Source organism: Giraffa tippelskirchi, chromosome 2 (genome assembly GCF_054371585.1).
Source record: "Giraffa tippelskirchi isolate mGirTip1 chromosome 2, T2T-mGirTip1v1.2.pri, whole genome shotgun sequence".
NCBI lineage: Eukaryota > Metazoa > Chordata > Mammalia > Artiodactyla > Giraffidae > Giraffa > Giraffa tippelskirchi.
In genome coordinates this window covers 8,458,011-8,485,531 of record NC_137276.1, presented here as the reverse complement: position 1 = coordinate 8,485,531, position 27,521 = coordinate 8,458,011, and the positions used below count along the sequence as shown (strand labels likewise).

At 44.6% G+C, this 27,521-nt stretch overlaps 1 protein-coding gene across 6 annotated transcripts in view; it reads right to left on the bottom strand.

Annotated features, from left to right (window-relative positions):
• CPXM2 (carboxypeptidase X, M14 family member 2) overlaps positions 1–27,521 on the bottom strand; it is a 132,740-nt gene that overhangs the window by 29,660 nt on the left and 75,559 nt on the right. For all 6 annotated transcript variants that reach the window (XM_081573405.1, XM_081573406.1, XM_081573407.1 and 3 more), the window contains 3 exons: positions 16,185–16,269; positions 15,078–15,228; positions 3,238–3,326 (listed from right to left, as the gene is read on the bottom strand). In XM_081573405.1, the coding sequence (XP_081429531.1) occupies positions 3,238–3,326; positions 15,078–15,228; positions 16,185–16,269 (325 nt within the window). The remainder of the gene's footprint in view (positions 1–3,237; positions 3,327–15,077; positions 15,229–16,184; positions 16,270–27,521) is intronic.

Here is a 27,521-nt window from a genome sequence, read left to right as displayed (position 1 = left end):
TTTTCCCCTCCAATACAACAGCTGTTCTGTTTTCTCTTTTCACTCCCTGCTCCTACGTCTGCTTCTCATTTTTATCTTTTTGGTAAATGTCTCTCTCAATACTAGGATAAACTAACATTGTCCCCACCTTGAAGTAGAAAGATTTCTTAAGTCGTTTAGCAGACTCCCTACAGGGTATTGCTAAAAGTGCTGGCTTCTCTCCCATCCCCAGGAGCCAGGAATTCAAATGGCAAGCCACTTCTGACCTGAACACTTCGAGATGGATAGATGCCCCCTCAGGACAGTTTTCAGTTGCGGGGTCCGGAGACCTCGGAGTGGTCACCCACTGTCCCCTGCAGGAGTCGGTTGCCTTCCCAGATTCCTCTTAGCTCCGATATCTATCAAATGATGGGGACCAGAGTCCCTCAGGGTAATGAAGCACATCCATTAGCTCTTTCATATGAGAAGAGCCCTCATTCTCCACGTGGGACGACTGTTTAAAGATACCAGACTCTCTGTGCAGTGAGCTCATTTTAAAATGCATTTAGATAGATTGCTTTTGACATTAACTGTACCAGCTGAGTTGATATTTGCCTAATTTCTGGGTACAAAGAAGTCCTGAGATGCCCACTGAGCGAAGCTGAGTCAAGACACAAAAGCTTCATAAAATGGAAGGTTGAGTAGAGTCACATCAACACCCAAAGACGGAGAGCCGCAGGGATGACTCACAGACTCAAGTCCGAGCATATTAGCCTCGCTTCTGCAGAGCCAGACAGCAAGACAATCTCTTTAGCACGTCCCACCTCCATGTCTGTGCTGACAGGTGTCTGGAAGCTGTGTGTGAGGATCTCAGATTAAATGACATCAGGCCGAACCCAGGTTTGTTGATCCCCTGCGGTGAGGCAGAGGGCCCACGTGGCGCAGTCTAAATGCTCCGACCTCAGGGAAGTCTCCTGCCCTCGTGCTGTGGCTGGCTCCCTCCCTTGGCACCTTTGAGAGCTCGTTTTGAGCCAAGTTCTCTTGGCCTTTGGTGTACGCTTTTTCGTTAAACACCTTTATGAGTCTATTTCTCTGCTCTGTCTCTTTCGGCAGATTCTTCGATAGCTAAGGACTTCTCCACTTGCCAGCACTTCCCTGGGCTTTCTAGCACGAGGCTGGGGGAATGCTGAACAGGGTTTCAGACAAAGCATTACTGCACTGGGCTGCTCTTTTAGCCTCTCCTACTAAACGCTTGGTCCACTCCCCCTTCCACACCCAGTGTGCAAATGCTGTCAGCAGCTCAGGAGTATCTGCTTTCTTCTCTCTTTTTTTAAAATTATTGTGGAGATGTTTATTTTTTACTTTTATTTTTTCATAATTTTTATTTTTAATTGGAGGATAATTGCTTTATGATGCTGTGTTGGTTTCTGCCGTACATCAACACGAATCAGCCACAGGTATACACATGTCCCATTCCTTTCGAACCTCCCTCCCACCTCCCACAACATCCCATCCCTCTAGGTTGTCACGGAGCACCAGGATGGGCTCCCTGCACTATACAGCAGCTTCCCACTAGCCGTCTATTTTACACATGGTAATGTATATATTTCAATGCTACTCTCTCAATTCGTCCCACCCTCTTTTTCTCCACTGTGTCCGTAAGTCTGTTCTCTATTGAGTCTCTATTCCTGCCCTGCAAATAGGTTCATCAGTACCATTTTTCTAGATTCCATATATATTTATCATATAGTATATGATATTTGCTTTCCTCTTTCTGACTTACTTCTGGAGTACCTGGTTTCTGTATTTATGTTTGAGGACATCCTCATCAGGAATGTCTTTTCCTCCTAACAGTACTAAAGCACTAACAGCCATAAAGGAATCAACCAGCTGTTCTGAAACCTGTCTGTATATTAGAATCGCAAGCAGAGCTTTTATTAAAACGTTAGATCCCGTCCCTTTTGCTAAGGATTCTACTTCAATTGGCCTGAGGCGGGTTTCAAGTATAGGTATTTTTTCAGATCTCTTCCAGTGATTCTAATACTGAGAATCAGAGAATCGGAATAACAAGGGGGTGTTATATATTCCCTCAGTGACTTGGTTTCTCCATCAGTAAGATAAGGACAACAATAGTCTTGTACTCCCAGGGTGGTTAGAGGGACTGACCAGGTTAACACAGGTAAATTCCTAATGTAGGGAAATAGATGTAGGTCCTATGTGAGAGCTTCCTGCTCTTACCATCACTAGTGTTGTTCAGGATTCTTTTTTTTCTTCCACTCTGCACATGACTAATGTCCTTGAATCAGTGCCACCTCTCAAGCCCACAGTGATTCTTCAGAACTACAGTATTTTTTTAAATTAAAGTATACTTGATTTACAATATCATGCTAGTTTCAGGAGTACAACAAAGTGATTCAGTTTTACATATATATATATAATGTGTGTGTTATCTTCCATTACAGGTCATTATAAAATATTGACTGTAACTCCCTGTACTATACAGTAAATCCCGTTGCTTATCTGTTTAATATACAGTAGTTTGTATCTGTTAATTCCATACTCCTAATGTATCCTTCCAACCCTCCCTTTCCCCTTTAGTAACCACAGTTTTTTCTCTACGTTTGTGAGTCTGTTTCTATTTTGCATATAAAATCGTTTGTGTTATTTTTTAGATTCCATATATAAGTGGTGTCATAACATTTGCCTTTCTCTGCCTGACTTACTTCAGTAAGGATAATCTTTTTCTTGATTCATCCATGTTGCTGCAAATGGCAACGCTCATTCTTTTTTTATGGCTAATATTCCATTGTGTGTGTATATCTATATCTATATCTATATATATATATATCACATCTTTTTAAGCCAATCATCTGTTGATGAACACTTGGCTATGAACATTGGGACACATGAATCTTTTCAAATTAAAATTTTCATTTTCTCTGAATACATGGGATGGGATTTCTGGGTCATACGGTATAGCTCTATTTTTAGTTTTTGAAGGACACTTCATACTGGTTTTCCAAGTGGCTGCACCAATTTACATTTCCACCAGCAGTGTAGGAAGAAGAACTACAGTACTAAATCAGAAAGTTTGGGTTTGAATTCTGCTTCAATCGCTTCCCAGAAAGAGAGGCTTCCTCTGGTCATCCCAACCCCAACAAGGCATTCTTAACCTCGAAACCACAAGATTTAGTGTGGCCTCAACAAACCAAAAAAACACAAAGACCTATATGCTCCTGGGCACAAGACAGATTTCCCTCTGACAAACCTGAGTCTTACCTGACGCATCTCCTTATAGTTGTGGTGCTTAAAATCTAGGTCATCAGTGGTGGTCATTTCATTCCGTCGGTGATAATAGTTATTCGGATCTAGGGACAGAAATATGGTTTTGAATTCATTCACATCATTCCTTTACTTGTGGTGGCTCTGTTAGGGGCCTGATTCATGTGGGGACATAGCCCAACCTCCAGCTTCTAGCATTCACACACAGGTAAAAGAGCCAAATTTCAAGAAGCATTTTAAGAGTCAGAACTAAGCTAGTGGGGAAAGCACAGACCTGGAGCCAGAATGCCTGGGTTCCAATCTCTGCTCTTGTACTCGTGAGCTGCGTGACCTTGGATAAGTCAGTAGAGAAGTTTTTCCTTAATGTCTTCACCCATAAGCCGGGGAACAGTGGTACCTCTCTCACTGATTCATTGTTAGTATTTGTTGTTCAGTTGCTCAGTCGTGTCTGACTCATTGTGACCCCACGGACTGCAGCAGGCCAGGCTTCCCTGTCCTTCATATCTCCCAGAGCTTGCTCAAACTCCTGTCCATTGAGTTGGTGATGCCATTGTTATTTTATTAACAATGTTAATAAATTGCTATTAACAATTTATTATAGTATAATTATATGTATTATATATAGTATATTAATAATATAAAATTCTTAGTATTAGTGTCTGGCAAACTGACACATTAAATGAAGGAAGGTACCGGTAGTGAATGAATAAAGGAATTAATGAATGAACATCACAACTGCATGGAAGTTTTTGGAAGTGTGATGGACACTATCAGTTGCTCACCCAACATGCAGTCCACTTCCATCCTTCCTAACAGGAGCCCTGTGTTGTTGGGAATCCCCGCTTCTCCACTTCTAGGAAACTGACTTCATGCCCTCAGCTGCAGGGGTGCGACATGACTGGTCTAAGCCAATCAGAGCACAGCACCCCTGGCCACTCTTACTAGCCCAGACTGAAGGGAAGACCTTTAATGGCACAGAGGAGAGAGGGAGAAGAGAACCTCAATAGTTACTGAGTGAACCAACCCTAGATCCCCATCAAGCTCCCCTGGGACTTTCAATCACGTGAGATAAAGAATGTCCTGAACTGCTAAGCCAGTGGGGGCTGGGTTTCTGTTGCTGAAGCCAAAGCGCCCTAACAGGCATGGTCAGGATGCATTAACGGTGGTGACCTCTGGGGACTGAGGAGGAGACGTCTACTCTTGACTTGACTCTCTTCTGTATAAACTGACTTCTTTCTTTCATTCTTATAAGCTGATACTGTTTATATAATTCCAGAAAACAAAGAACACTCAGAAGAAAGAAGGGAAGAGGGAGCAGGAAGAGCTAGAAGAAGGATAAGGGAGAAAGGACCATCCCTTGGGCCCTGAGGACTCCCTCCTGACCTGACAAAAAGTTGCGAGGTCTACAGAGCCTCAGCCAGGCTGACGACCTCCACCTCCATCTCCATGCAGCCAGGAATCCTGACCAGCTTAGGTCTCCTTGCAATGTAGAGAATACATGGTACTTTAGACAGGTCAACCTACAAACCCCGGAACCACGTGAGCAAAGCTAGAACCATAGCAGGTGTCTGATCCAAGTGGCTCCAAGGACAATTTGCAGGTGGTGGCCGTGGCGGGTGATGGAAGGAGGAACGCTTGCTCCCAGTGGGGTCAGGAGCAGAGAGTCCCAATTCGTGCCACCAAAGAAAGCCACAGACCAGCAACACCAGCTGCTTGCAAGATCCAGCCTACGCCTACTGAATCAGAATCCACATTTTAAAAAAACCCAGAAGTTTGAGAAGCACCATGTTAAAGTACTGAGCACACTGCCAGCAATATTACACACACTGAGATCACCTGAGCTGGCTACCTGTCCGCATCCCATGGCCACAGGGTGTGACTGCCATGTGGAGCCAGCTCCAGGGTTCCCTTAAAGACTGGCTTCACCCGGGAGAACTGGGGCCATATGCAACAGGTTGAAAACCACATACAGACCCGAAGGCCAAAAAGGCGGCTTTCAATAATCACAAAAGGGTTTCCAGTAACACTATTAGAAGCAAATAATGTATGCAGGGGTGGAGGTGGGGGCAAGCTGGTATTCTGTTCAGAAAAGAAGCAAAAGCAACTCAGGTTTAGCAAAGGCCCCCAGTTCTGTTCCAAGCTCTCTCCTTTGGGGAGGGTAGACTGACTGCATTCTCCGGCAAGCCACCTGCTCTTTGATTTCCAAACCTGTCAGTTTCAAAGTCAAGGTAAAGCACATTTTTCACATGACTTGACCTTGAATGTACCCACAAGCTGATTCCTAAGAGCTATTCACCACCCTCCAAGTCCCCAGAACCTCTTTCTAAAACTCTTCTTGCAAAGCCCCTTTTGTCTTCAAACACAAGTTATGCCTTAAAGGTTCTTAAAAAGGATTGAAGGAAAGCTCAGAACTGTACATATGAAATATCTCCATGTTTGGTAATTTCCTTCCTTCCCTGAGACTAACCAATTTGTCTGAGGATATGGGTCCAAGTTCCAGAACTGTCTCGGAACCCCAGGTGAGCATTTTTCACAACTTTCCATCTTCTACCTTTTGTACAAATACTTCACTTGTCCACTTATTCTGATTGGATGAAGTTTTACTGAGACCGCCTTAGGAGCTCAACAATGTAGGTAATAAGTGAGAACCAAGCCCAGCCGCCCCACCCTAGGGCCCAGAGTCTACAGACACAACCCGTTATTCAGCCAAACCCACTGTCCTCTTTTTTCTTCTGTGGATAAAGGAATCCCTATCTCCTGTGTGGAATCTATTCCAGATGCTTCTGACAGAACAGCCTCATCCAACACTCACAGGGATGGGCATGTGACCCAGGTCCAGCCAGTGAAAATACACATGTTCTGGCCACTGCCACTGGCTCAGAGATGATCCCAGGATACGAGCTGGGCTCATAAGATGACTTTCCTCCCAAAGCCACAGGAGGAGGGCCCCCTGCCGGAGTCAATTCACATGGTGGATGAGCTCGGGGTGTTAGTGGCCAAGCCCCCTGCCTGCAAGGTGGTGAGGAGGGGAGCCCTGACTGCACCAAGAAGACCCTGATATTGTCAACCATTTCTCGGCTGAAGCCAGAGTCACATCTACCTCTGGAACTTTTATTCCTGTGAACTAAAATTTTCCTTTTCTCCCCCTCCTTACTTCAGCGAATTTGAGTAGGACTTCCGACATTTGAAACAGAAGTCCTGATTCAGTCTGCAAGACCTTATTCTCACAGATGGTGCTTTAGAGAATCAGCCTCCTGCTTCCTTTCATGTGGCTGGCTTCATGCATCCGATGTACTGAAAGCCAGCTGATTCCTTCTGGAACACCTTAGTTATGAGAATAGGCTCATTCCAGATGGGGATCGTGGAGTCTACAACCTCCTCCCCACTTTACTTTTCTTACTCGACGACTCAAAAATCCTGCTCCATCCCAAAAGGTCTACTCATTCAGCCCGTTTTGGGTTGAGTGATGTCCCCGCCCCAAAGAGATATATATGTTGGTCCTAACCCCCAGAACCTTAGAACGTGACCTTATTTCGAGAGAGGGGTTTTACAGGGCTCAGTTCAGTTCAGTCGCTCAGTCAATGGGTATAAATGAGGTGCTTAGGGTGGGCCCTATTCCATTAGGACTGTGTCTATCCAAAGCGGAAAGCTGAACACAGAGAGAAGCACTCAGGGGACACCATGTGACGACGCAGGCAGAAACGGGGGTGATGCACCCACAAGCCGAGGAGCATCAAAAGTTAGACAGCAAACCACCAGCAGCCCATGGGAGAGGCAAGAACAGATGCTGCCTCATAGTCTCTCAAAGAAACCACCCTGCTACTCCTTGATCTTGGGCTTCTCGCCTCCAGAACTGAGATGATAACTCTCTGTTACCCGAAGCCACCTGGTTTTTGGTACTGAGTTACGGCAGCCCTGGAAATGACTCCACACCCTGAACATCCCTGGCTCCCTGCTGACGTGGACACATGCTATTTTCCTCCCAAATCCAGCACCAGCTCACTCCATAGGATGGTCATAACTGCAGACCAGACCCCCTTAGCGGACATCCAAGGGAACACCCCGGCTCTTGGACCATTCCGCTCAGCTGTTTGCTGCTCTGGGGGCTGGGATCTTGCTTGATGGGAGGTGTTCTCAACTGGGAGAGGAAAGGCTACCATTGCTGGACCAGGGGCTCACTGCTATCTACAGTCCCTGAGCTCATGTTACACTTTATCCAGAACAGGTGAATCCATAGACATTGCAGATTAGAGGTGACCCAAAGATGGAGGAAGGGGATTCGAAAGTGATTACTCAGTGGGTCCAGGGTGTCTTGGGGTCCGTGACAAAGTTCTGAAACCAGAGAGAGCCAGCAATCACACCATCTTGTGAATACACAAAGTAGCACTGAACTGGATGCTTTAAAATGTTTAATTCCATGTTACGTTAGTTTCACCTCATTTAAAAAGGAAAACAACAGCTGACCTCAAAGTGCTCTCTGAGGACTAATGGGACACCAGAAATGCAGCCACCACAGCCCTTTTCCTTCCCTGCCATGGGGCCAGCCCCTCACCCAAGGAAATGTCCACTACTATAGCCTTATGGGGCTTCCCTGGTGGCTCAGATGGTAAAGAATCTGTCTGCAAGGCAGGAGACCTGGGTTCAATGCCCGGGTAGGGAAGATCCCCTGGAGGAAGGCATGGCAACCCACTCCAGTATTCCTGCCTGGAGAATCCCATGGACAGTGGAGCCTGGCGGGCTACAGTCCATGGGGTCACACAGAGTCAGACACGACTGAGTGACTAACACTTTCACTTTCACTCACGGCCTTATGATCACCCTAAGCCCTGATACCCCAACAGAGACTCCTGAGCACAGACGACCTGGCACCAGTGCAAACAGCGCCAAACTCCTTCCGCAAGGTGCTTGGCTCCCTGATGAGAAGAAGCTGCACTTGTCCAACCCCATGTGACTGTTCTTACGACAAGGTCGCTCCAAGAGGAGCAAGGGGAAACGTGGACCCCTGGCAGAGCTTGTTTTGATTGTAGGTCACTACTGTCAGTGAAAGCATCAAACCCACGGCTCCATGTGGCTCCAAGGAGGGAGCAGCACGTCGTTCGTGTATCTTCAGCCCCATCTCATCTAACCCGACCTCGCAGCATCTCCACCGAGCCATCGTTTGTGCTTATCTTCTGCCCCGTCTCATACAACCCCACCTCACGGCATCTCCACTGGGCTGCTCCCCAAGTCCAGGAAACCCTCTGATTCCTGGCCTGGTGCTGCTTCTCCAGACAGTCCCAGAGCCAATTTGCAGCCTGACTGACAGGAGAAACCGTCAGCAAAGACAGTTTTCAAGAGCATTGCTGCTTTTACAGTTTCCTAAGATAATCAACACTGGGCAGCTGGACAAGAAGAGAAATCACATGTTTATTTAACCTCGGAAGGGCAAGCTGCCTTGTGTGGTGGGAGGGGGCAGGCCGTAATCAGCTAGGCTGGAGAACTCTGAATTGAGAGGGATCCCCTGGAGAAAAGAAAACGACACACCTCCTCCACTAACTGCACAGCAAGAACTCTGGGAGCAGCACAACTGCAGTATCTTATCTCAGAACCCTTGGGCTCTGCCTCAGAACAGGTGCCCAGAAGTGTTTGATATATGAGTGAACGACTCAGGACTGTGGATGGATGGATGGGTGGATCCGTTGATGGATATTCCAACCAAGTTATTTAGGAAGGGCAGGTTACAAAAAAATAAATAAGTAAATAACACTTTCTGGGTCTCAGGAGACCTCTGAGAAGAAATTTAAAAAAATTTATTTATTTTTATTTGGCTGTGTCAGGGCTCAGTTGCTGGAATCTTTCATTTCCGGCGTGCAGGCTTAGTTGTCCTGCAGCATGTGGGATCTTAGTTCCTTGAGCAAGGACTGAACTCATGTCCTCTCCATTGGAAGGTAGATGCTTAACCACTGGACCACCAAGGAAGTCCACTCTATGCTGTGATGCTATTAGTCTATTACCATGGCAGAACAGAGAATGGAGGGTGGGGTGGAGAGGGCAATAAATGAAAACCACATCCCCAGGACTGAGGATAACTACGGAACGTTATGCCAACTTTGGACTTCCCTTGTGGCTCAGCTGGTAAAGAATCCACCTGCAATGTGGGAGACCTGGGTTTGATACCTGGGTTGGGAAGATACCCTGGAGAAGGGAAAGGCTACCTATTCCAGTATTCTTGCCTGGAGAATCCCATTGACTGTATGGTCCATGGGGTCGCAAAGAGTCAGACACAACTGAGCAACTTTCACTTTCACTTCACTTCATGCCATCTTTGGTTCTGTTAGGGTACTAGTTTTCTAGGGTTGCCATAAGAAACTGTCATAAACTAGGTGGCTGGAAAAAAAGTTTATGCTCTCACAGTTCTGAAGGACAGAAGTCTGAAATCAAAGTGTCAGCAGGATCATGAATGGTAAAGGCTCTCGGGGAAGATCCACTTTCTGGCAGTTGCCTGCAAACCTTGGCTTGTAGCCCCATCACTCCAGTCTTCGACTCTGTCGTCATATGCCTTCTCCCTGTGTCTCTGTGTCTCTATTTTCTCTTCTAAGAACACCAGTCATTGGATTTAGAGCCCACCCTAACCCAGTATGAGGGCTTCGCTGACGGCTCAGCAGGTAAAGAATCCATCTGCAACGCAGGAGACACAGGAGATGTGGTTTCAACCCCTGGGTCGGGAAGGTTCCCTGGAGGAGGAAATGGCAACCTACTCCAGTATTCTTGCCTGGAGAATCCCATGGACAGAGGGATGTGGTGGGCTACAGTCCATGGGATGGCAAAGAGTCGGACATGACTGAGCACGGACGCTAACCCAGTATGATGTCATATTAATTAGTCATAACTTCAAGCCCCTCTTTCCAACCAAGGTCACATTCTGAGGTTCCACATAGACATGAATTTTGGGGAGACTGTGGCCCGACAGTGAAGAAAAGTGTAGTGTAGCAAAGCAGGTAGATATAAAAGGTCCTTGTGGACATGCTGATCCAACAGAGCCCATCCTTCCCCCAGTGTATGAACTGATGAGGGGGGTGTGGCAGGATGAAAATTATTACAGTTCGGCAAGATGGGTGGGTCCGTCTAGTCAAAGCTATGGTTTTTCCCAGTGGTCATGTATGGATGTGAGAGTTGGACTATAAAGAAATCTGAGCGCTGAAGAATTGATGCTTTTGAACTATGGTGTTGGAGAAGACTCTTGAGAGTCTCTTGGACAGCAAGGAGATCCAACCAGTCCATCCTAAAGAAAATCAGTCCTGAATATTCACTGGAAGGACTGATGCTGAAGCTGAAACTCCAATACTTTGGCCACTTGATGCGAAATGCCAACTCATTGGAAAAGACCCTGATGCTGGGAAAGATTGAAGGCGGGAGGAGAAGGGGACGACAGAGGGTAAGATGGTTGGATGGCATCACTGACTTGATGGACATGAGTCTGACTAAGCTCCAGGAGTTGGTGATGGACAGGGAAGCCTGGTGTGCTGCAGTTCAAGGGGTTGCAAAGAGTCGGCCACGACTGAGCGCCCGAACTGAACTGAACTGAACTGAAGATGGATGGTGGGTGGTGGTCTTATGATTAAGATTTTTTTCCTCAGAGGGTTATGACCAGAGGGTGTATGTCTTCAGAAACAGGAGACAGCATTTCAACAGGTCCTGGCCCACCCAAAGGAATGATTCAGGGGCGGTGCCCTTCAACAGCTCCTCTGAGCTTGAGTGGCACAAGCTCCTTGCCCCCGATCTCTAGTCAGCTCACCACAAGCTCCTCTGGGTCAAATTCAAGACCCTGGACCCCTCGGTGCCAGGTAGAGGGAGGACAGTCACTCAGACCTGGTGCCCATGGAGACAAGGAGGGAGGAGTAAAGACCCTCCCCCAAAGAGGTTAAAGTCTCACATTCATAATCGAAGCTGCGGACCAGCTCCAGGGGTTTAAGCATTGCCACCTGGCATGCTGCCCTTCAGGTCATTTCCCAGGACCCTGGGCACAGCCCAGTCATCTGGTAGGGAAATCGTGTGCGGAACAACGGGGTCCTTTTCCGAACCAGGCAGAGCACGCTGCAGTGTTATTTGCAACAGTAAAATACCTGAACACCATCAAGGCTGTGATCTGGAAATCAGCTGGCATATGTCTTCACCTGTATTCTTCATTATTAAACATTTATCTTAAGAATCTCTCCCTAGCTTCCAATACGCAGAGATCCTTAGTTCAAAATACACAATTGTATTCAAATTTGAGGAAGAGGACTTCCTCTCACTTTTTAAACTACATTTAAAAGATTTCTTCGAATTAAAAAAAATTGTTGTTGTTGTTTAGTTGCTAAATCGTGTGTGACTCTTCTGTGACGCTGTGGACGTAGCCTGCCAGGTTCCTCCTTCCATGGGATTTCCCAGGCAAGAATACTGGAGTGGGTTGTGGTCTCCTTCTTCAGGAGACCTTCCCAACCCAGGGATAGAACCCATGTCTTCTGCATTGGCAGGCGGATTCTTTACCACCGAGCCCCTAGGGAAGCCCCCCCCCCCAAAATTTTGCTCATGGCAAAATACACATAAAACAAATTTACCATCTTAACCATGTTCAAGAGTATAGCTGAGTAGCATTACATATATTCACACTGTTGTAGAAACAGATCTCTAGAACATTCTCATCTTATAAAACTGAAACTATAACCATTAAACAACCCTCTCCCTTTTCTATTAGTTTTGAGCTTTTTTGTTGTTGCTTTTGTTCAGTCGTGCCCAACTCTTTGCGATCCCCTGGGCTGCAGCACGTCAGGCTTCCCTGTCCTTCACCATCTCCCGGAGTTTGCTCAAACTCATGTCCATTGAATCTGTGATGCCATCCAACCATCTCATCCTCTGTCGTCCCCTTCTCCTCCTGCCTTCAACCCTTTCCAGCATCAAGGTCTTTTCTAATGAGTTGGCCATTCTAATGAGTTGGCCATTTCTAATGAGCTGTATAGGGTAATTTATGTTCTAGTTCAAAAATTTCTGGAACATTATTCATGAAGACGTAAAAAGCATCTTCCCCTTCTTCTGCCACCCCCTCCCGGGGGTTCACAGGAAGACAGTGAGGACAGAACAAAGAGAAGCAGAAGCAAAGGTAAATGAATTTTTCATAAACAAGAGTTTCAGGAAGAACAGACACTGGGCGGTTGCATTACCAGCACAAAGTCGCACTGGGCTGAGTGACTGACTTGGTCGGGTCACCTCTGCCTCTCGCCTCATTAACTTGCACAAAGGAACCACGTCGACAGCAAGGCAACTGAGCAAGACTCACCTACCCACATGGACATGGGGACCCCTGAGCCACCCCAGGACCTCGGATGTGACCACCACCAACTGGCATGTACAAAGGCCAGCTCCCCTCTGGGCAGACTGCTAAGTAACTTCCAGAAGAAAAATGGCCCTAAATATTTGGAGTCGGAAAATAGAACCACTCCAAGGCCATATTTGAAACCCGCCCAGATCTCACACTGTAACTCTGTCTTTGTGTTTAAATTGCCCCCAGGACCTGTCTTCAAACACACACACACCAAGAATAACTTCCCAGGAAAATATTTATTTCATGAGACTCTCACAGGCTGCCCTTTGCCCTTAGCCAACAACAGATGAATTCCTGCCCTCAGAGAGAAACCGTGACCCTGCTCTTTAAAGCAAGCAGAGTGAGGCTTGCTGAGCAACCAGGCACAAAGCGGGCCTCACAGTCGCCTGCCTGGGTCTGTGTCTGCAGACGCAGTGAGCTCAGCAAAGCCCAGCAGGACCCCAGCGGCAGCAGGCGGGCCCTGTGATCGCCATCCCAGGATGAATGAGCCACAGAAGGGGGCCCAGGTCCCACACTGGGAGGCCTTCACGTTTTCTCTGGACCAGCCTTGAAAACATACACTGCTTTCCCACCAGCAGTCCCACCTCTTGCTGCTGTTCGATTGCTCAGTCATGTCCGACTGCGACCCCATGGACTGTAGCACGCCAGGCTTCCCTGTCCTTCACCATCTCCCGGAGTTTGCTCAAAATCATGTCCATTTAATCGGCGATGCCATCCAGCCATCTCATCCTCTGTCATCCCCTTCTCCTCCTGCTTTCAGTCCTTCCCAGCATCAGGGTCTTTTGTACCATCATCTAATTTAAGCAATAATCCCATAATTCACCCAGTAATTTTGGACATGCACAATGACACAGAAATGAAGACGTCCACTGTGAAATTCTTTAGAATCAAACTGATTTTCCAACTATATTTCCAATTTTCCAATCAAACAACTGAATTTCCAACTATAAGAGACAGTTTGAAAGCCTGAGATATGGTAGATAAAAACACCCACAGGATAGATGGTCTCTAATAGTGCTAGTGACATGAAAAAGTTTGTAATCTAGTAAGTACAAATAAGGAACAAAGAATCTGTCTGGTGGGAGGGCAAGTAGATGGCAGGTGAGCAGACTTGTCTTTCTCACCAATACAAGGTTTGAGTAAATTCATACTTGGCAAAGCAAGATCATGGCTATCAGAGGGTTGAGGAAAAAGCAATAAATGATATGAAATATGCTCTGAAAACTCAGTAAGTGTAAGTTCACGGTGGGGGGTGGGGTGGAAATGCTGCAGAAATAGCAGGATGGATATAGAGGCACCTGAGAGCGTCAGAGCTGGTGGTGCCCCTTCTCCAGGCGGGGGATCCAGAGACAGTAAGGCCTGAGTTTCAGATAAGACAAGAATGCTGAGACTTCCCTGGAGGAGGGAGTATAGGAGAGATAATCCTAAGCTGTGGTCCTTGTTTGCTGTGGCCTGACTGTGGGTGGACAGGAGGTGGAAATTCCTAGAGGCTCTGGTGAAGGGCCTTAGGAATGTTCTGGAGGCCACCTTCCTGCCTGGAGATGTCTGGTCAGGATGAAGAGGCCGCCACAAAAGGCTCCAGTAGTAGTAGTAGTGTGTCAGTAGCTCAGTTGTGTCCGACTCTTTGCGATCCCAGGACTGTAGCCTGCCAGGCTCCTCTGTTCACGGGATTTTCCAGGCAAGGATACTGGAGTGGGTTGCCATGCCCTTCTTCAGTGGATCTTCCTGACCAGGGATCAAACCTGGGTCTCCTGTATCACAGGCAGAGTCTTAACCCTCTGAGACACCAGGGAAGTCCACAAAAGGCTCCATACAGGCACAAATCCCTAGGTTCTGAAAGGCTGACAGAACTGCAAGCCAGACCAGATTAGCTTGTCCAGAGCAGACACCAGCAAGGGTCCACATGCAAAAAGTTCATATTAATTCAAGCCCGTTTTTTCCTTCCACCGTGGGGTTACACCCAATTCCATCGTGGGAAAACAGGGCAAGGGGAACACAATCTAAAGGAACAAGCACCCAAAGATACAGGCATCCAAGTGAAGCTACTTAAACAGAAAGAGACTTCACCATGTAAACAGAAAAAGACTGTGTACATAGCCAAGCTTGAAATTAACTTCTACCACGTCCTCTAACCAGTGTGGCAAGAGCACTCAAGGGCAACTAAACATGTTACCAAAAAAATTTTATGTAATTTTTTGCCTGCTTCTGAGCAGCAGTGCTGGGTAAATTTTCAGCCTTGAAATAAGTATCATCTTAAAGTCCCAGTGGGCAAAGCTACAGTTGGCATGTTACCTTAACACCCCAAATGCTCATGGTGTTTCTGCTGGGGTTCTGGGAGATTTAGTTTACCTATGTTTTCTAAATATTCTGCAATAGATGTGGCATTTTCTTAGATTAGAAAAAGACTGTGTGTCTTATTTTTATTCACCTTGCTGGCTAAGCACCTGTCTTCCACCGGCATTCCCTCCCTGCAGGAAGCACAGAAGGGCAGACCCACCTGGCAACGGGCAGCCAAGGATCTCCATCCTCATGCAGATGCTCCCATTATCGAACCAGGACTGGGGGTTTATGCGGATGTAGCGTGCCACCATGGGGACGGGCAGCTCGTTCAGTACAGGGATCTCCTTTTCACTGTTTCCTTCAAATATCTATTTATGCATAAGGGGGAAAAGGAAACTCTTTTAGAGCTTGATTATCAAGTCATCAAAGAGTCAGTAATCCACTCAGTCTGCAAGATCTCATTAAGGCACACCTAAATGTGAGGTTGGCATTTGGGGGGGGTGATGGGGAGGAGAAATGGATCAGGCCTGGACCCTGCCCTCAGGAAGCACCCATCTAGTGGGGCGGAGTGGGGAGGAGGAGGAGGGTTAATCTATTAGTGTCATGGCAGAGAGACAGCCACAGAGCTCGGGAATTTCGGAAGAAGGAAAGGACCAGGTGAAACGTTGGGGATGAGGTGCCATTTGAATTGGTCTTGAAGGAAAACTCGAGATGCAGGAACGGGAGGGATGCTAGAGAAAAGGAAGTGATGGCTGGAGGAGATCAGACATTGGATTCAGCGGAACGGCAACCGCCTCACCTTTACTGGAACACAGAGGAGTGGGTACAAGGTGAGGGTGGGGGCTGAGAATGGGAGAGAAGGTCAAACAGAGGCTGCAGGCAGACTGCGGAAGGCACTGAGCACAGTGATAGGACTTGCGCTTGGGAAACCGAGGGAGAGGGTAAGATCAGGACTGGCTATTGGAGGGAGGCGAGGAGCTGAGAGACCAGGTCATTAAAGCAAGTTCAGGAACTATGATAACTGAACAGCCGTGTGGGCACCACCATAACCCACATGCCACTGATCTTCCAGGGCTGACCTGTGACCTGTGGAAGACACCACATCCCAGCAACTCTGACTTTTACACGAGCCCTGAGTGTGGACCACATGGTTCTGAGCTTCAGGGCATGGAAAGGGGGGTCATCATCCATCAGACTGGATGGTTGGTTTGAGTTGGCACCTTATCAGCCAACATCCAGGTGCAAACACTGGCTGGGTGTCCACTGCCTCTCTCTGTAGAGCCCTGACAGCCAGATCCCCAGGGCATGGTTAGAGGGGACTCACCATGTCTCCAGATCCATTCTTAACAGTGACCCACGTATGGCTGTCATTGCTCACCATGACCTTATAGGAGGTCACCCAGTCACTCCTAAGGAAAAATAAAACATCATTGGGACGACACACTTCAAAACGTTTCCCTCTTCCACACAGAGGTACAGCAATAGGCAAAGTGGGTCCCAGAGGTGGACAGTGCGGGGTCACACCCCAGCCCAACTCTCACCCTCCCTGTGGCCTTGGCTAGTTAAGTGACCCATCTATGCTACAGTTTATTCATCCATAAAATGGGAATCATAAAAGCACCAAACTTAAAATATTAGTGTAAGCAGTAAATGGTTTCATGCCCTTTAAACACTTAGGACAATGCTTGGCCCCCAATAAACATTAAAAGTTTGTCACACACGTAAAGCTCCACAAATACACTGACATCACACACAGTAGTAGAGTTCCACGTGGAAAAGTAATCTCAGTAAAAGTGGAAAAGACAGTCTAGAAACTTCATTTGGAAAACTGATTTGGGAACGTAACAAATGAGATCCCACCAACCACAAACACAGCAGCCTGAGTCTCTGAGAGATAGTAGGTTTCTCCTTGGCTGTCAGAGCCGGGCAGACAATTCCCTGACCCCACCCCCAGCAATAATCCAGAGATATCCAGGCTCCAGGCCAGATCCCTGTCACCACATCCTACTGCACAGAAATTACTGAGGGAAAAAGAGCCAAAATTTGACTTCCCAGCATGGAGCTCAATGTGGTAGGCTAGGCAAAAAAAAAAAAAAAAGACTTTCCCCCCCTCCGCCTCAGTTTTTTATAACATTATTTGTTAAAGCAATGGAGAAAAGTCTTCTCAAGCATCTTGCTTTTTAAATTTTTTAAATATTGGAACTAAAAGCACCAATGGACTAATCTCTCAGAACATTCCACCAGCTGAAGCATTTGGAATCCTTGTTTTCTGACTGTAAAATCTCCTTGGACTCATGATCCAGATAGATCGCAAGAAGGTTCCCCTGCCAGGCTCCTCTGTCCATGGGATTCTCCAGGCAAGAATACTGGAGTGGGTTGCCATTCTCTTCTCCAGGGGATCTTTCTCACCCAGGGATCAAACCCTGTTCTCCTGCATTGCAGGCATATTCTTTACCATCTGAGCTACCAGGGAAACCCAAAAGTTATTATTCTTAGATGTTTTTATACGAGCTTGGGAACCAATCTTCAGCTGAACCTTCTCCCTTCTTTCGCCTGCCCACCAGCTTTGTGTGAGTACCTGCTGGAAGCCAGGATTTATCAACTAACACACTCCTCCTAGGGAGGTTAAGGACTTAGGCCCATGCCTGTGTGTGAAGGCCCCAAAAAGCAAACCTTCTAAAAGGCACTTCAGCAAGTGTTCAGATCCTTTGCACTGGGAAATTATCTTCACCCCAAATAGCAACCTGTTTCCCACATTCAAATCATTTCCCAATGGCTTGCATCCTTAGTTCCTTTGCCATCTGTTTTTCTGCTGACCGCGCCCCATGGTGACCCCGCCAGGCAGGTGGCAGAGGTGAGGGGTGTATCCTGCATGGGTGGAGATGATGAACTTAGGAAGCCTCTCAAAGAAGCAAGGCTTCCCAGGTGGCGCAGCAGTCAAGAATCCGCCTGCCAATGCAGGAGATTCAGGAAACACGTGCTCGATCCCTGGGTCGGGAAGATCTCCTGGAGAAGGAAATGGCAATCCACTCCAGTATTCTTGCCTGGGAAATCCTACGGACAGAGGAGCCTGGCGGGCTACAGTCCATGGGCTTGCAAAGAGTCAGACACAATGGAGCATGCTCAAAAGAAGCACATAAACAAAAAGAGAGGGATGGAAAGCAAAATTGAAACAAGTTCTCCAAACAAAAGGGGAGAGAGAGAGGAAAAAAAGACTGAAAACCAAATAACGATTTCTCAAACTTAGTAAAAAGAAAAAACAAACATGAACCAATTCAATACTTGCGTTCAAAGGAAGATTAATTGCTTATGTGGCTCAGCCCTCTCTTCTGACCTGCAGACCTGCATCATGTCCTCTTGCCTATCTGACCTCTCCACTTAATGTTTCAGCAACATCTCAAACTGAACCTGTGCCCAAACCAACTGATTCACTTCGTCCACTCTGTACCCCAACCTGGGAGCCCTTGCCCCAGAAAAAATATTGCCATCCACCCAGGGCAACAAAATCCCAGAGTCCTCCTTGGTTCCCCACCTTCCCTTTCTCCCTGATAGTGAGTTCATCACCAGGTTTTGTCAATTTTACCTCCCAGAGCTTTCTAGAACCTCCCACTTCCCCCAGCTCCACTGCCACCATCTAGCCCAATCTCTCCAGCCAGGACTACTGCAGTAGCCTCCAAACGGTCTTCTGAAAGTTAAACTGCCCTGCAATCTATCCTGCAGTGAGAAGCTTACTTTTCTTAATAAAATATTATCACATCACCCCTTACTTAAAGCATCACTCTTATTTTAGCATTAAGACCAAATTCCTCACCATATTCTATAAAACCCTTGCTGACCTCTTGTTTTCCATGCTCTTTCTCTCATTTCCTGATACCGATTACACTCTCTCTTGCCTCAGGGCCTTTGCACACACTGTTGCATTTGTCTGGACTCCTCCTGTCCTGTCCCCTGCCTGCCTCTAAACTATTAGGATTCAGTTCAAAATATGAATTTCAGTTGTGATTTCTTGTTTGACCATGAACTACTTAAGAGTACAATTTTAAATTTCCAGGTACTAGAGGTTTTCCAGTTATCTATTTACTGCTGGTTTCTAGTTTAATTTCACTGTGAACAGAGAACATACTTTGAATCATGCTGATCCTTTGTTGAGACTTCCTTTATGGCTCAGCATGCAGTCAGCTTTGGCTAACGTTCCACGTGCACTAAAAACTCATTGCAGTTCTGTGGTTGCTGTGTGCAATGTTCCACACATATAATGGATTAACTATGTCGGGCTCCCCTGGTGGTTCAGTGGTAAAGAATCCACCTGCAACGCAGGAGAGGCATGAGACATGAGTTTGATCCCCGGGCCAGGAAGATCTCCTGGAGGAAGGCATGGTAACCCACTCCAACATTCTTGCCTAGAGAATATTGACAGAGGAGCCTGCTGGGCTACAGTCTCTAGGGTCGCCAAGGGTAGGACACGACTAAAGCAACTGAGCATGGGCATGATTAACTACGTTGTTCAGTCTTCTGCATCCATGATTTTTTGTCTGCTTTCTCTAACAGTTATAGAAAGAAGTATGTAAAAAAGAATGCCAAACTGACTGAATTTATTTGTTTCTGCTAGTTCTCTCAACTTTTGCTATATATACTCTGAAGCTATGTTGTTGAGTGCATACAGACTTGAGATTGTGATATATTTTTTGTAGATTGACTTTTACGATTATGAAATATCCTTTTTTAATTTCTACCAATGCCTCTTGCCTTACAGTCATTTTGTGTGATAGTAGAATAGCTAACCACACTTTGTTTTGGTTAAGATTGATATATTTCCTAATCCTTTACTTTTAACCTTTTACTTTAAAATTTTACTTTTACTTTAACCTTTTACTTTTAAATTTAAACTGTGTCTCTCATGGATTTTTTCCTTAGGTACAGTATGATAATATTATTATTCTATTGGATAATATAGTTCATTTAAATGTAATTAGTATCACATTTAGATTTATATTTACCACCTTACTATTTCTTTTCTATTTGACCCATCTATTTCATTTTCCTTTTTGAATTTTCATTTTATGATCAAATATTCTTACTATTTTATTTTTTCTTTATTAATTTACTAGTTAAATTTTCACACTATTCTTTTCATAACTAGCCTAGAGATTACATATGTATCCTTGAATTAGTAGTCTTATTCAAATTTTAATTTCTAACACTTTCATGGTAATACTAGAATCATACAATACTTCAAGTCCATTAATCCCTCTGCCTTTTGCATGATTTAGGACTTTATTTTTAATTCTATAAATTCTTTAAATTTTCTAAGATATTTACTACTACTGCTTTGTATGGTTAGTAGTTATAAACCTACTTATTTAACCTTTCTGCTAGCCTTCATTCATTTTTGCATTTTCATATTTCCATCTGGGACAATATTCTTTCTGCTTGAAGAACATTCTTTGATACTCTTTTTAAACCTGATAAGTTGGCAATAAGTTTTCAGGTTTTTATTGTCTCAATAGGCTTCGTCTCATCTTCATTTTTGAATGACATTTTTTCTGGGAATTCTAGGTTGACATTTTATTTTCTTTACTTTAAAAAATTTGATTTCATGAGCTTCTGAGGCATTGTTTCATTTACACACACACATTTTGAAACTATTGCTGTGACATTTAGTAAAAGTACAATAAGAGTGGGAGTGGAGAAATGAGCACGAACCATTTTAGCTTAAATCCAGCTTTGTTGTTTACTAACTACATACACTTGACAAGCTGCCTAATCTTTCCAAAAATAATAAGGCTGCCTACCAGGAAGTTACATATATTCGTTTACACATCAAGAGATGCTATAGGACATTGATTAAGGCCTCAGGCTTTGAGGTCAAGAAGTCCAAACTAAACTCCTAGTCCTTCCACTTACCACCTGTGACCTGCATGAGAGTCATGTGATCTCTGAGCTCCAGCTGCAAGGCAACCAGCTGTAAGGTCACTCTACGCCTTTGCACAGTGAGTAAGGGATGAATGAGGTAATGCATGTGGAGTCCGAGCATAGTGCCTGGCACATAATAATTGCTCCATAAATCTGAGTTTTTCACATGAACAATATATCATAATTAATATACTGCCAAATGCTATACCAGCATCTAGGATTGTCAATTGAACTGTAAACGTAACTCCGATGCTCCCTTCAGACACTTTCAGAGAACCACTGATGGCCAAGCCTAAGCCTTCAGGCCCTAGTAATGATAACAATCAGGGCTATCACAGCTATAAAAAAATTAAGAATTAATTACTTTTAAATTAAATGTAAGAAGGTCGATAATCCAGGGTGATAAAAGAGAGAGATTTGCCAATCAGTAATGCTGGGGTGGGATTGAATTGTGTCTGAAAGTTCTATCTGCCTGAAAAGATTAAGGCAACATGGAATGTGTTAAGTCCTGTTCCTAACCCTGCAGCTACTACATTGCCAATACCATTCCAGCCTCTGAACTACAAAGACAAAGCCTATACGACCTATTTACTCAAGATGTTTACAGGTTAATGAGGAAGACAGGGAAGTAAACTAGAAATTTCCAGAGAATATGATTAAGTGTTTTGATGAGGTGAGTGTAGGAAGTTGTGGCAGGGCAGACAAAGGATGTGCAGCCCAGAGGAATGAAGGAGGCAGGGGGTAGGTTAATGAATGCAACATACTCCTTATCGAAGGTAAAAGTCACATATTTCATTCTTGTGACAGACAGATCCATTGTGATTAGAGACCCAGCTTCAAAAATCAGAGCTATAATGCCCCATGTTTCCTGGTTTCCTAATCCTTGGGGAAGGCCTGAAATTCACAGCACTTTGTGGCTTTTTTCAGTTCCCTCAGAGAGATTTTCCACATCACAAAACCACCTTGACATTTAATTCTCTGTGACTGGAGATTTCACCTAAAAGCAAAGCAGCCCAAGTAAAGAAGAGTTTAATGTCAAAGACTTCCCGGCTGCAGAAAGACTGAGAGGCCACGCTGACTGTCCTTTGGGCTCCAACCACCCCCCTCACTTAAAACAAAAACAGAAACAAAAAAACAATGCCCCCTCCCCCCAAATCGTATCCTTATATGAGATTCTCACCAATCCAGCCTTACTTCAGATCAGGAAACAGGAGGTGGGCTACAAAGGAAAAAAAAAACTGGAACACATTCAGATAATTAACTTGATGTTAATTTGGTTGAAATAAAAGCCAAGAACGTCCATCATCTAAATACTTACACAGCTTTCCACTTCAGTACAACTAGCTGCTGGTTACATTAAAACAACTGAATGTTTTAAAACATCAGAGTGCTAGAAAGCAAGTCAAGGAAATCTCCAAGGGGGAAAAACAAAAACAAAAAAAGATCTGTGAACTGAAAAAAAAAAACCATGAACAGTGAGCAAAGAAAAAGAGCAGAGTTGCCCCAGAGAAAAATGCATATAGCAGTGCTGGAATCAAAACACTCAGCCTGGGGACAACAAAAGACGGGAAAGCTGACTCAGGGACTTTTCCCTGGGCTCTCAAAGCAGGCTGAATTGGCTTCAAAACATTAGCATCCACCTGGCTCCCCAAAGAAGCACCCATGAATCCTCTCTAAAGAAGAGCATCTTCAATTTAGGCTCTCAACAGCTTCAATAAGTTCCATTACATAGACACTCACAACTAAAAAAAAAAAAAATCATTAAACACACAAGAAAACATCCTCCATGGGAAAGAAGTAGCAGAAGCAAGAAGCAAAAAATTCAGATCCCAAAGAATTTATCTACCTACAAAGAAAACTCAAAAGAAGCTAGAAAAATTTTTAGACTTGATAAGAGAGTTCAGCAAGGTGACTGGACATAAGGCAACTATACAAAAATTGACCACAGTTCTATACATCAGCAGCCAAAAATAAAGTAGATAGAAATAAAATAAACAAAAGATGTGCAGGGCATGTATGGAGAAAACTTTATTGAAAGACATTTTAAAAGACATAAGTGGAGATTTATATATACTATGCCCATGGAGAGAAAAGTATGTCAATGCTAACCAAAACATCCCAATTAAAGAAACTGACAAACTGATACTAAAATTTACATGGAAGAAAATAATCAAGACACTTTATAGGAAAAAGAAACAGGGTGAGCAGGAAATGCCCTATTAAGATATTAGGATTTTTTTTAAAGTTTTAGTAATTAAGACACATTATAAATGGAACAAAATTGAGAGCCCAGAAACAGACCCTTGCACATATAAACTTGACAGAGATGTCATATATCAATGGGAAATGTGAAAGTGAAAATCACTCATTCGTGTTCAACTCTTTGCAACTCCATGGACTATAAGTGAGTGAAGTTGCTCAGTCGTGTCCGACTCTTTGTGACCCCGTGGACTGTAGCCTACCAGGCTCCTCTGTCCATGGGATTCTCTAGGCAAGAATAGTGGAGTGGGTTGCCATTTCCTTCTCCAGGGGATCTTCCCGACCCAGGGATCGAACCCGGGTCTCCCGCATTGCAGGCAGATTCTTTACCCACTGAGCTATCAGGGAAGCAATGAGAAACAAACTATTACAAAATTTGTCTGAAGGCAATTGGATATTAATATAAAAAGAAGTTGAAATTGGACTGATATTTCATATCTTTTACAAAAATCATAACCAGAAGTATCAACTACTAAATGTGAGAAGTGAAACTTAAAAATTAAAGAACATATGGGAGAATCACTTTGTAACCATGAGGTATGAAAGGATTTTATATATGACACAATGTAATTATAAAATACAAACAAATTGAACTACACTAAAAATTAAAAATTTTCACTTTTCAAAAGACATCATAAAGAAACCAGTAGGAGAAACCTTAAGCTGGGAGAATGTATTTTGAGCACATTTAATTAACAAAAGGATTAATATTCAGAATATATATTTTTTAATTCCATAAAGCAAGGAGAAAAAACAATATAAACAGCAAGAAACATGGTAGGTATTTCATAGTAAAGGTAACAGAAAGGCAAGTAAAAATGGGAAAAGAAGTTCAACCCTTTTAGTGATTAGGGAAATGCAAGTTAGGACGACAAGGGAAGATACTGCTTCATGTTGAAAAGATGATCTTTATATTGAAAATTTAGGAGAACAGCAATACCAAATGCTGGTGAGAATGTCGAACAACAAGAACTCTAAAACACGACAGGGGAAGGAGAGGCTACTTGGACAAGCACTCTGGAAAATGACTTGTCATTATTCCATTAAACTCAACATTTACATACTTTCCACCTCAGCAGTTCTACTCCAAGTACATACCACGAAGATCCCCTTGTACATGTGCTCCAAGAGATATATACAAGAATGTTAACAGCAATATTATTTTTAAGACCAAAAAAATGTATAAAATAATAAAAAACTGAAAAGGGATCAATCCAATCTCCATGAAGGAGAGTGAATAAATGGTGGCATATGGTCAATCCTAAAGAAAATCAACCCTGAATACTCATTGGAAGGACTGATGCTGAAGCTTCAATACTTTGGCCACATGATGTGAAGAGATGACTCATTGGAAAAGTCAATCATCATTTTCCTGATGCTGGAAAAGACTGAACACAAAAGGAGAAAGGGTGGCAAAGGATGAGATGGTTAGAGAGCATCACTGACTCAGTGGACGACAGAGAAGCCTGGCCTGCTGCAGTCCATGAGGTCACAAAGGGTCAGACATGACTTAGCGACTGAATAACAACAACAAATTTACAAGGTCAAACACAGAACAAATTAACGAACTACAATTATAGGCAGCATGGATGATCCTCTGAAGCATAATTTTGGGGGGAAGACGAGTTTAAAAAGCTAAATAAAGTACAAAATCATTTTTATAAATCTCAAAAAAAGAAAATTTTTTGCATGTGTGATACATGATTAGACTGTTTTTAAAAGGCAAGGGGATAATAGATAAATAATAAAGAGAACAGTTTCACTTCTGGGAAGAAGCATCTAGGCAGGATGAGGAAAGAGCACATAAACAGGTTCAACAGTATTGGCAACGTTCCAGCTCCTCAGGTGTGCAGTGGGTTTGTGACTGTCGGTTTTACTATGATGAAAATGAAATGTTAGTTGCTCAGTCGTGTCTGACTCTTTGTGATTCCACAGACTGTAGCCCGCCAGGTTCCTCTGTCCATGGGATTCTCCAGGCAAGAATACTGGAGTGGGTTGCCATTCCCTTCTCCAGGGGATCTTCCTGACCCAAGGATCAAACCCAGGTGTCCCGCATTGCAGGCAGATTACTGTCTGAGCCACCAGGGAAGCCCTTTATTATGACACTTACTACCTTAAGTAGTATGGGCTTCCCAGGTAGTGCTAGTGGTAAAGAACCCGCCTACCAAGAGACATGCATTCAATCCCTGAGTCGGGAAGAGCCCCTGGAGGAGTGCATGGCAACCCACTCCAGTATTCTTGCCTGGAAAATCCCATGGACAGAGGAGCCTAGTGGGCCACCATCCAAAGGGTCACACAGAGTCAGACACGACTGAAGCAACTAAGCATGCACACATTTAAGTGTATTCTGCAGAAAGGCTTTTGTATCCATCAAACATTACACAACGAGAAAGACAAAATATTTATTTGAATGTTGTGGGCTAAGCTTCTGCACAGAAAAAGGCTCAATCATCTCTTGGGACAGGATGTATGTGAAGATGCTACATTCACTCCTAAAAACATATTTTAAGGAAAAAACAAAAATACTTGCCCTGGTCACTTCCTGTAAGGGGCTTCCCTGGTGGTTCAGTGGTAAAGAATCCACCTGCCAATGTAGGAGACACAAGATCCCCTGGAGAAGGAAATGGCAACCCACTCCAGTATTCTTGCCTGGGAAATCCCATGGACAGAGGAGCTTGGGCTACAGTCCACAGGATCACAAGAGTCGAACATGACTTAGCAACTAAACCATCACCACCAACTTCTTATAAATATACAATTTTCCCCTTCTTTGAAAGAGCAACTATACTAACATTTCCTAATAATAACTCTTACGCCCCCAGCCTTCAGTTTACGAACTGCTTCCACACACATGACCTTACTGTATCTCAGAAAAACAAGTCGAGTGTCTCATCAAGGATGTGGCTGTGAGCTGGGAGGGAAGGGTCAGATTATGTTCATTCCTGCTCCTTTATCCTGGAAGCTCCAGTCTCCCAGTCTTTGGTTTTTGTCATACTCCTATTTTCCTTGGCTCTGGGTGCAGAATTTTAGTACTCCCAGATCAATCGCCAACCTGATCTCACCTGATCTCATGAATCTTTCCCAATATCTTTCACTTTGCTTCCAAGAAACACAGAATGCAGTCAAAGAGCAGATCAGCATCATCACTATCCTCTAACAACTGTCATTTGTGAAGACTAAATGAGCTCCTGCATAGATATGCATCAACTCTGGTACTCAGGAACATAGCAGATGTACTGGAAATATAATCCCATCCTCTTTCAAACCTCCTGATAAAAATAATATGACCAGACAAGGAAAATTAAGTACCAAATTGGAACAGATATGTCTGGATGACGGACTGTAAGTAATAGGATATAAAGATTTCCAAGTAGTCTGGAATTTTGGTTTCTGCCCAGAGCAGGCCATGTCTCTCCAGCTTGCAAAGCTCTGTATTCTGGCCAGTACAAACATGTCCACTCACACGTGTAATAAACACACACACACGTCTAGTAGACCCACGGTCATATGAATCAAAGGATCAGTGTTCACTCTGAAATGTCTGCTCCCAAGTCCCCCTGCTTTGGGCTTTATGCTCACTGGACTCTCATTTTGACCTCTCGACTTTGAGAGCTATGTCAGTTTCCTATGGCTGCTGTAATAAATTACCACATTTACTGACTTAAGACCACAGAAATATATTATTGCACAGTTCTGCAAAATACAGGTCTCACTGGTCTAAGGTCAAGGTGTTAGCAGGGCTGGTTCCCGTCCGGAGGCTCTAGGGAAGGACTTTTGTTTCCTCGCCTGTTTCAGGTTCTAGAGGCACCCATGTTTCTCGACTGGTGGTCCCCTTGCTCCATCTTTGAAGCCAGTGGTGTTGCATCTCTGTAACCAGTCTACTGTAGTCACGTCTCCTCTGGCCACAGTTGGAAAAGGTTGAAGGCAGGCAGGAGGAGAAGGGGATGACAGAGGATGAGATGGTTGGATGGTATCACCGACTCGATGGACATGAGTTTGCATAAACTCCGGGAGTTGGTGATGGACAGGGAGGCCTGGTGTGCTGCAGTCCACGGGGTCACAAAGAGTTGGACACGACTGAGCGACTGAACTGAACTGAGCCCATATTTTGATAGGGCCACGTGAATAGTCCAGAACCCTTTCTCCATCTCAAAGTCCTTGACTTAATCACATCTTAATCACAAAGTCCCTTTTGCCATAAAGGTAAGAGATTCACAGGTCCCAGGATCAGAACGTGGACATCTGATAAGGGAACACCTGCCCAGCACAAGGGTCCCACTTGGATTTTAGCTCCGTTCTTAGACTCTTTCCAATCGTTTCTCTCCTTCTCCAGGCTTGTGGGTCCAGACATGTCCTCGGTCCCAACAGGATAAAACAACAGTTCCCCTAGCTGCATTCAATGAATGGGAAGCTCAGGGCTTAGCCAGAGAACTACAGCCACAGAAATCTAAGTCACCCTGCCCATCTCAATACATCAGTCTCTCTCCCA